A 10,777-nucleotide genomic window follows, 5' to 3' on the forward strand; every position below is an offset into this window, starting at 1 on the left:
ACTAGGCAGCAGAGGAGCGAAGTTGGGTGCAAACAGTCTGGCAGGTGAGCAGTTAGGCATCAATCAGACTGGCGGGAGTGGTTAGGGGATGATCAGGCTGGCAGGCAGAAGTGGTTAGGGACAGTCAGGAAGGCAGGAAGGTGAGCAGTTGGGAGCCAGCAGTCCTGGATTGTGAGAGGGTGCAGGGTGGGCTAAGGTACACTGCCCCCCACCATCCTTGTGCATGAATTTCATGCACCGGGCCTCTAGTAGAAATATAAAAGTTAATTACACATATACTAATATAAATTCAGTATATACAAGTATTCACATATTTATTTCCAAAGAGTATTTCCCACAGATTTTCAAAATTGTAAGTAAACATAATATTCTGTGGAACTATATTAAGGATTCACAGATTTGGGGGAAAAACTCTTTATATACTAGAATATATATATATATATATATATATATATATATATATTCATTCAGGCAAAAGTAAACATTATAAAAAGTATAAAAATAGACAAAAAGATACAAATACAATATATTTTGGTTGGAATTTCAGAGATGTTTTTTTTTCTTCTCTTTTCCCTTTACTTCAAAAGTTAAAAATACTTTTGAAGCAGCATGTATTGTTGCACTTTTGATTTTTTGTTGTACAGTTAATGAACTTGAGAGTGTGGATGACTGGTGATCATCTATTTGGCCTTCCCATTCTTTCGTTTCTTCTTCTTTGATTAATAATGGTTTTCCTAGAGTTTGGCCAACAAGGTTACAGACTTCTTGAGCTTTGCGCCATGCATTCTCAACAGCAACAAGACAGGCTTGCCGTCTTAGGAATGAAATGCAGAGGTTATTAATATGACATTCAATGAACTGTAACACTGAAGAGTTTTAATTAATTGATAATTTAAAGATGTGCTGAACTTACCGAAGATTTTCAACAGAACCTGGAGTATGATAGAACTGGGGTTGGCTGATAACAACAGAACTATCTAGTTTTTCAACAAGAAAGTTACAAATATTTTGCATTTTTCCAAATTCAGTAAATGTAATGCAGACCTGCAAATGAAATGACACTTGAAGTTATTTTCATGCCTAATACATTATTTCAAAATTTTCTCTAAATTAGAATTTAAAAAGTAAATCCATATTACACTGAAGTCATTTTATAGCATGTAACAGATATAAAAAGCCTTGCTGATACTTGTAACTAAATTATTGTTATTAAATTTATTTTTGCTTATGAATTTTATCTAGTATTAACTTGAATATTTAAAACTACATTTTAAACCAGTCAGGGACTTTCTTATGAGAGATAATTGGAGGCTTTTCCCCTTTAATTTTATTATTTGGCTGAATTCTAACTCTGATAAATTTTTATCAGTCCTTAGTCGAATCTATGCCATTAACTTCCCGATTAGCAGTAATTACATCATAGTTCACTTCACTGCTATAAGTGAGGTATGTTTCTTCTAGTTGTTATTTTCACATTTATATGTGGAAATATCTATTTTTTAAAATATATATATTTTATTGATTTTTTACAGAAAGGAAGAGAAAGGGACAGAAGTTAGAAACATCGATAAGAGAGAGACATCAATCAGTTGCCTCCTGCACACCCTCCACTGGGGATGTGCCCGCAACCAAGCCCTTGACTGGAATCGAACCCGGGACCTTACAGTCCACAGGCTGATGCTCTATCCATTGAGCCAAACCGATTTCGGCGAAACATCTATTTCATTATGTCCTCTTTCTTTAAATATGTGGGAGAATCCTTATATTCAGCAAGACTTAAAACTGTAGTCTTAAAAACCCTTTTAAGGAAGCAGACTAAGCCTTTCTTTTAAGGAAAGTTTACACAAGCTTAATACGTAGAACAGAAAAGCACAGATGCTGGAGAGTAAGCAAGAGCAGCAGAGAGAGAGGGCGGCCTGGCCTTCCAAGTCGTCTCACACAAGGCGGAACAGCTGCCTGTGTCAGAAATGCTGGCCAGCGAAGACCATGTTCTGTCTGATTTAATTCTTAGTAAATAAGGTATTTTATAATCATTTTGTTAACTTCTATTATTTTTAAAAGCTTACTGGGATTTTGGTTGGGATTATACTGAATCTATATATATTTTATTAAGGAAGAACTGGTATCTTAATGATATTAAGACTTCCAAATTACTTACAAGGTATATTTCTCCATTAATTAGGTCTTTTTTAATTTCTTGTAGCAATGATTTATAATTTATAGTTATAGCTCTTTCACATTTTTAAAATTAGACTCACCCCTAGGTATTGTATATTTTTGCTGCTTATGAATTCTAACAGCTCTTTTGTAGGTTCCATCAGATTTTCTACATAGATGGTCATGTTATCCATGAATAAAGACAATTTCACTTCTCACTTTCCATTCTGGATGCCTTTTATTTCTTTTTCTTGCCTAATTGCATTAGCTAGAAAATTTCAAGTACGGTACAATGTTGAATAGAAGTCATGAAAGTAGGTATGTTTTTCTTATTCCTGATTTAGGCACAAGTATTTAGTGTTTTTTCACCATTACACATGATATCAGCTGTAGATTTTTTTTTTTTTTATCAGTTTGAAGAAGTTCCCTACTATTCTAGCTTGCTGAGAATTTTTATTAGGAATACATGTTGGATTTTTGTTAAATGGCCATATGGTGTTCCTTTTTTATTTTATTAACGTAGTGAATTAGAATTTATATGATAATCTCAATATGTTTTGTACTTTAATATAACTAGTTGTATTAAAGTACAAAACGTATTGAGATTATCATATAAATGCTTCATATCCCCATTAGTTTAGCATTTCAGTAATGAAGAAACTAAATTCCAAAATAGGGGAGATTTTAAATGCTTTTAATAAATTCATCTTCTGGATAAATCAAATTTCGGTTATTGAAATGTTCTGCATATAAGACTTCTGAATTATAATTGCTAACCTAAATTACCACAAAGTACAGGCCAAGATCCTCCCTAAAAATATGGGCAGTTCTAATTTCCAAAGAAAGGAGGGCAGATAAAACTGAACAAACAGTCTAGACACCTTTCAATCCCAGGCAAGATTCTAGAACAGATATTTTAAAATTTAATTTATAAGAAATAAGAAAAGGGGAAAAAAAGATTTCTATCAAAGGAAAGAAAATAGAGCCTTTGGTTCATTTTGATCCTTGCTATAGGCCTCAGCACTTTGCATATTTTCTTTTCTTTTCGGTACTGCCATAACCTATTTTTGTCTTCCCCCTCAAGTCTCCCTGGTTTCCTTGTTCCTGTCTCTGAAGAAATGCATACAGGGCTTCCTCCAGATAGGCCTTTGGGAATCCTATACAATATGAGGCTAATATTCAAAATGACCAAATATGTAACGACCAGTTGCTATGACACGCACTGACCACGAGGGGGCAGACAATCAATGCAGGAGCTGCCCCCTGGTGGTCAGTGCACTCCCACAGGACATGTCACTGTCAGTCGGACATCCCCTGAGGGCTCCCAGACTGTGAGAGGGCACAGGCTGGGCTGAGGAACCCCTGTCCCTCCGCCCCGAGTGAACGAATCTCGTGCACTGGGCCTGTAGTAACAAAATAAAGACATAAGTATTTAAGACTGAAATCTTTCAAGGTTCTTAGAATTATACATTCAGACTCTAATTACTGAGTTTCTTGCTGATAAACTAAGTAGAAAACTCATGTGACTTCTAACTTTGCTTTGACTCCTGAAAGTGAAATTCACCAACTCTTTACTACTCTCTTAATCTCTACCTTCTAAATCACTGCCAAATTATTTCTATCCAAAGGCCAACAAATTGAACATGTAAATTTGAAATCATTAAGAACAAATGAAGAAGTACTAAATATGACTTCCTAGTTGGTAAATTACCAGAGAAATACCATAACCATAGGGGGTTTTCATTTTTCCTATATATTCATACAAGCCATAGGATACACTGACATACACTCTTCATGGCGACATTGTTGCTTACGGTCATAGTTGATTAATGCTACTCAGTATTTTAATTAATTACATAGATGGAACACTGATGATCAAATCAGCACTTGAAATAAAGCTGGTAGTACTAAAAACAAACACCTTGATAAAATTGAGATTTAAAAACGATCCCAATAGACTGGAAATATAGATCAAATCTAGTAGATAAAATCATCCAAAGATAAATGTAAAATCCTGTAATTCATTTTAAAACAGGAATAACAAAGTGTAAGATAAGGAGAAACATGACTTAAAAGCAGCATTTGAGAAAGACACTTTTTTTTTTTTTTAGCTGTAATGGTAAACTAAAGAAAAACTTTCTCACACAAGAAGTGGCCAAAGAAACTGGGGATCTTATCACTTATCAGAGAAGGAAAAAGTATCATCAATATGATACTGAACTGCAAGTGTGTACTTCAAGAAAAAAGAATTAGCTTTGTTTTGTTCTTGGAGAGGTATACTACTAATAAAAGATGAGTACTAATGAGTCAATTCTGGTTTAATGTCAGAAAATGTTACATTTATTATTTTTTAAAATTAATTTCTTTATTGATTAAAGTATCACATATTTGTCCTCAACCCCCCCATTTCAATCTCCCCCTGACTCATGCCCCCACCCCACTATTGTCCTTGCCCACTGGTTAGGCTCATATGTGTGCACATAAGTCCTTTGTTTGATCTCTCCCTTTTATCCCCACCCTCCCTCTGAGGTCCAACAGTCTGACCCATGGCTCCTTATCTCATTACATAAAAGCTCACAGATATGTAACACCAAAAATTATTTTGAGAAAAATAACCTTTTGTCAATACTATGAGAAACATTTCTCCCGTACATTTCAGTTCAAGAACAAAAGTAAATGCAAATTATTCACACAAAGTCATGTTGTTTTCAATTATTTGAAAGTTCATACCTCTGCTTCCATGTGATAAGCATTTTCCACTCTTCTAAAATCCTTTGTCACTGTTACATTTTCCGCCTGAGACAGAAAGTACAAGGGTATGATTACTAAATGTCTGGCGACAAAATGGAATTACTCTAAATGAATGTTAAATTTTTTTAAATATTTAATTTACAGCCTGGTCAGTGTGGTTCAGTGGTTGGGCGTTGACTTATGAACCAGAAGGCCACAATTCAATTCTCGTTCAGGGCATATGCCTGGGTTGCGGGCTCATTCCCCAATGTGGGGAATGTGGCAGGCAGCCAATCAATGATTCTCATCATTGATGTCTCTACCTCTCTCTCCCTCTCCCTTCCTCTCTGAAATCAGTAAAAATCTATTTAAAAAATATGTTTAATTTACAAATAATTTAATACAAATGTACTGAATATAGTATGCAACTTTGGGCAAGTTACTCAACTTTTTTAAGCCTTAGTTTCTGCATTTATAAAATTATGTTAATACCAAGTATATATTACACAGAATTGTCTTGAGGGTTTAATGACAAGTTTTATATATAGCGCTTGACACAGACAGTACTAAGCACATGTAGATGCCTTGCTATTTTAATATAAAATATGCTATGCTATTTTAATATAAAAGTTTTCTAAAATATTGGACCCAGACCAGTTTTTGAAACTATCAATTCTTTATGAACCTCTGCATAAATTACAGGTACACAATTTTGATAAAAATATTAAATTTTTAATTTACTTTTCAAAATGATTTTTAAAATTTAGTAAAATGAACTCTTTACTTACTCTCATCTTTGGGTACAGGCAGAACTTACGTTTTACAAAATTTCTGTATCCTTCAAAACATGCTAAATAAGCCGAAACCGGTTTGGCTCAGTGGTAGAGCGTCGGCCTGCAGACTGAAAGGTTTCGGGTTCGATTCCGGTCAAGGGCATGTACCTTGGTTGCGGGCACATCCCCGGTAGGGGGTGTGCAAGAGGCAGCTGGTCGATGTTTCTCTCTCATCGACATTTCTAGCTCTCTATCTCTCTCCTTTCCTCTCTGTAAAAAATCAATAAAAATATATTTAAAACAAAAAACAAAAAAAAAACATGCTAAATAAATATAAAGATTATTATGCTCAATAATGATTTAATTGTATGTTTTTATTTTTTTTAAATATATTTTATTGATTTTTTTACAGAGAGGAAAGGAGAGAGATAGAGAGCTAGAAATGTCGATGAGAGAGAAACATCGACCAGCTGCCTCTTGCACACCCCCTACCGGGGATGTGCCCGCAACCAACGTACATGCCCTTGACCGGAATCGAACCTGGGACCTTTCAGTCCGCAGACTGATGCTCTACCGCTGAGCCAAACCGGTTTCGGCTGTATGTTCTTTTTTAAATTTTATTGATTTTTAGAGAGAAAGAAACACTGGTTTGTTGTTCTACTTATTTATGCATTCATTGGTTGATGCATGTGCCTGACCAGGGATCAAACTAGAAACTATAGGGATGACACTAGCTACTTGGCTGGGACCTAATTATATGCTCTTTTGTAGGGGACCTACCTGAATCTGAATTTTAAGATATAAACTAAGTTCAAGCAGTTTATATTATCCAGAAAAATTAGAAAAAACTTTAACCCAAAAATCTAAAGTTCTGATTATAGCTTAATGCCTGTCACTCTCATGAAAATATTTATGCGTCTTTATGATAAAGATAACTGCTGACTGTAGAAAATTTAGAATACAGGTAAATTTAAAATGAAACTGTTAGTATATTTCTTGTTATCAGCTTTATTTACTGATTAGCATGAAACTTTTCTGTCATTTAATATTCTTTTATAACATAAACGTATCTTTTACCAAGACATTAAAGCAGCAATATACTCTAGTGCACATGTGTCAAACACAAGGCCCGCGGGCCAGATCCGTCCCGCCAGGCCTTGCAATGTGGCCCGCACCGCGCTGTCATCACTGCACTCCGCTGCGTTTCCATCACAATGACAGTTTATGATTGTTCAGTAAACCATTCGGCCCGCGATTTAGGCTGGATTTTAGATTTTGGCCCCTTCTCTGATTGAGTTCGACACCCTTACTCTAGTGGTTAAGAGCATGCGGTCAGAGTTCTTGGCTGGAGTCTAAACTCTGCCACTTCCTATCTGTGTGACCTTGGACAAGCTACTGCCAATGATTACTGTGATCCTGGGAGTTCTCATCTCTAAAGCAGCAACTAAACTACCAGTCTCATATGATGGGAGTATCACAGAAGATAACATTTGTAAAAGGTCTAGCAATAATAAAAAGTTTTATTATTATCAATAATATCCAAACTCCTCAGTATTGCACACAAGGCCTTCCTTCGTGTTCTGGGTACAGCTTTCTGCTTCAGTCTTATCCCTTGAATCCCCTCCATTTTCCCTAAGTGCTCCTGCGCCCTAGCCACAGGGGACTGTGAATAGTGTTCTGAACACATATACTTGCTGCACTCTACTGTGAAACTGGAATGCTTTCCCGCCAGTCACTGTTTAAGATTTGACACGTGTCATTTCCATTATGAAAGCTTTCTGGAATTCCTCAAGTAAAATGAATATTGCTTTATTTTCTTACACTTCTATATTGTCTCACGCACATACTTTGATCACAACACCTACTATGTATATTCTATTCCTATCATCAGTCTCCTTCAGTACCTAAATCTTACTCATTCTCCATTTCTGGTGCCTAGCAACATGCTTAAGGCATCCATTACATTTTTATTGAAAAAAATAGCTAGGAAGAGCTTACAGCCTGTGAGAGGAACACACAAACCAGAAAACAAAAGAATTACACATTACACCAAGTGCTGTTTTAAACTGAACAGTGATGGGGAATGCCTAGTTTTGTTTGATGGCTGAACGAGTAAATACTGCTTAGAACTTCAAAATATTTCCCAAGAAAGCCCTAAAAAACGAGGCTTATGCCCTTATATATGAAGCTATGTGATCATAAAACTATATATGGTCTGTAATATAGTTGGAACTCATTGTTTATGCTTCTCTCATTTTTTCCTTTTATTCGTTCAGAAACCACTTTCTAAGAATGCATCATGCGATATAGATGAATGCAAAGCAAACAAGAGGCAAAATGATCTCTACTGAGGTTTAGAATATGGAGGAGAGACAAGTAAAACAACACATGTAACACAGAATGTAAGTTTTATTACAAGTGGGGAGTGGAGGGTGGCATGACAGGGACTACTGTTATGTTAGGAAAACAATGCCAAGGAGGTGAACTTGGGCTAGTTCTTTGAAAAAAAACAAAACAAAACAACGGGGGGTGGGGGGGTCAGCTAGTAGTCAACCAGGAGAGAAGGAAGACAGGAAATGAGAGGGTTAGGCTCTATCTGTAAAGCAGAGGAGTTCGGAATATGAGGAGCTCTTTAAACAGGGGAGTGATGTTTATAAACCCAAGATCCCAAAGTTTAAAGTAAACAAAGGCTTTGAGAAGACCCATTATAATTCTTCCTGCAAAGTAATATAAATGATTTTTTTGCATTACCTATCAAACAAATTACCTACATGACTGCTTTTCTCCATTAGCAGAAATAATTGGAAGATTACTGACCTTTGTGTGTCTTGTCCTGAACACTGAATCTTTTTTTTTTTAAATATATTTTATTGATTTTGTACAGGGAGGAAGGGAGAGAGATAGAGAGTTAGAAACATTGATGAGAGTCATCGATCAGCTGCCTCTTGCACACCCCCTACTGGGGATATGCCCGCAACCAAGGTACATGCCCTTGACCGGAATCGAACCCGGGACCCTTCAGTCCCCAAACCGACACTCTATCCATTGAGCCAAACCGGTCTCGGCAAACACTGAATCTTAATGTAATCTTAACTGTAACCTGAACATAGTAATTTATTTTTTTTACATATTAGGAGTTATGGTCATGTGGGAGTAGTATACATTTTATGTAAGTAACTTAAGAATTAGTAGTAATATTCAAACAGGACTGCGGCACTGGCAGCAGTTTTTCTGGGAAAATATTTCTCTACATAGGAAAAACATTTATTCACATTATTTTAATTAGCATTTGAATTCTTCTAAAGTGAAAAAATCATTTAGAGACATTCTTTTACAACTTATTTAAAGAATAACTATGTCTGTAAATGCAGTACACCTTTATTTTCTCCTTAAAGTAAAGACTTGATTTTTCGGATAGAACTTTCATAAACTCAGTGTTACACTGGGTCAATTGCAACTGTGGCCCAACGAAAGAATTGAGAGGCTTGATCCATTCTATGGTTTCTGATTTTTTTTTTTTTTAATGCTAATTACCCGCAGCCTGTCATTGTCGGAAAAGCAAGCTGTGTTTTGTTTTCAGGAATACAGGAGTTCAAATATCGCCCTGGCTGACGTTCAGAACATTACTTATTACTTAACCTCTTTAAATCTGGAAAATGAAGATATCAAAAGCCTGCCTAATGAGGCGGTGGTATGGATTAAACAAGGCTGCTTCATGTTTTTTATTCTGTTCTCAAAAGTAGGCTTCAGGTTAGATTTACCTAGTGATTTCGCAGACATCGGGTAAGTAGGGGTATTTTCTATAGGCGGCATCTACCATATAACAGATTCATTTTTTTAAAACTTAAAACTAAAAAATTTGGAGAACATTTTTGGGTCTTCAAGGACCCCCCTTTCTCCGCCCCCATTACTGTTGGCCAAAAATAACGACGGGCCATTCCATGCGGAGCTTTCCAAGGCTGGGAGGAAGCAGGTCATGCTTTTCACTTGCCAATCCCATGGCGCAGCATCGAAACAAAACAAACAACAACAAAAACTATTATTGTACAGGACACTGCTTAGGCACGCATGTACGTCGAATGTTTCCAGTTTAACAGTTCATCGTTTCAAGGGTAAAAACCAAACTATGGCAGCACATATCGCCATATAAAAAAAAAAATCCTACTCAGTTTGCATTTTCAGCCGTCCCCGCGGCCAGTCATTCATTCCTCTCCCCAAGAAGGACGGGCCAGGGACTCCCTAGGCCAGGCCCCGGCCCCTGTCACCCCGCGGCCACAAGGACCCTCCGGGATGCTCAGGCCCCGCCCACCTCCCCCGGCCCCGCTCCGGGCGCCGCCGGGGCCGGGCCCTCTGCCACCCACCGGACCCCTCCGCCGCCGCGCCGCGCGCTCACCGGCAGGCCCTGCTGCTGGAGGCTCTGCGCGATGTAGTCCAGGCGGCGGCAGACGCTCTTCTTGGCCTCGGCGGCCGCCTCCTTGCTGCTGCTCACCCGCACCGCCACCTGCGCCCGGTCCGGGCCCGCAGACACCTCCGCGGCGCCGCTCACGTGCACCTCGCGGCCCGAGGTCTGGGCCTGCGCCGCCGCCGAGGAGGAGAGCGGGCGGCGGAGGGCGGGCAACGTCTCTCCGCCCGACACCGCGTGGTTCTCCCGGCTCCGGTCAACCCAGGGGACCAGCTCCACGAACACCCGAGACTGAGAAGCTTGTGGCAACGACATAGTGATGGCGGCTGGGTTACCGTAGCAACGCGGGGAGGGACGGCGGCCGAAGCGGCCAAAAAGCGCTGCGGCGGGGCTTCCGCGTGCGCGCGGCGCAGAGGCTGCCGGGAAGGGTGGGGAGGTCCGGGCGCTTATGGAGCGCGGGAGCAGCGCCGGGTGGGGAGGGTTTGGCCACGTGTTCCTCGCGTGGCGCTGGCGGAACGGCTCGCCCTCGCCCTCGCCCTCGCCCTCGCCTTCGCCCTCGTGTTGAACAGCTTCACGCCCTTGGCCCTCGAAAGGCGTGGTCAGCCTTCTCCTCTCGGGGAGGTCCGTCTCGCCGCGCCCTCGCCCTCACCCACCCGCCTCTCGCCCGCGGGCCTCGGAGGAAGGTCCTGAGCGACCAGCGGGCGGAAGGCTTTTT

The 10,777-nt window shown here is 39.3% G+C and overlaps 1 protein-coding gene across 1 annotated transcript; it reads right to left on the minus strand.

Moving 5' to 3' along the window:
- Positions 1–300: 300 nt before the first annotated feature.
- On the minus strand, positions 301–10,475 carry IRAK1BP1 (interleukin 1 receptor associated kinase 1 binding protein 1). The gene is made up of 4 exons (XM_036415070.2): positions 10,054–10,475; positions 4,888–4,953; positions 914–1,044; positions 301–814 (listed from the first exon to the last, which is right to left on the minus strand). Exons 1-4 carry the CDS (start codon positions 10,375–10,377, stop codon positions 544–546), a joined length of 792 nt encoding a protein of 263 aa, XP_036270963.1. The 5' UTR covers positions 10,378–10,475; the 3' UTR covers positions 301–543.
- Between the last annotated feature and the right edge of the window lie 302 nt (positions 10,476–10,777).

Source organism: Pipistrellus kuhlii, unplaced genomic scaffold, assembly GCF_014108245.1.
Source record: "Pipistrellus kuhlii isolate mPipKuh1 unplaced genomic scaffold, mPipKuh1.p scaffold_m20_p_5, whole genome shotgun sequence".
NCBI classification, from domain to species: Eukaryota; Metazoa; Chordata; class Mammalia; order Chiroptera; family Vespertilionidae; genus Pipistrellus; species Pipistrellus kuhlii.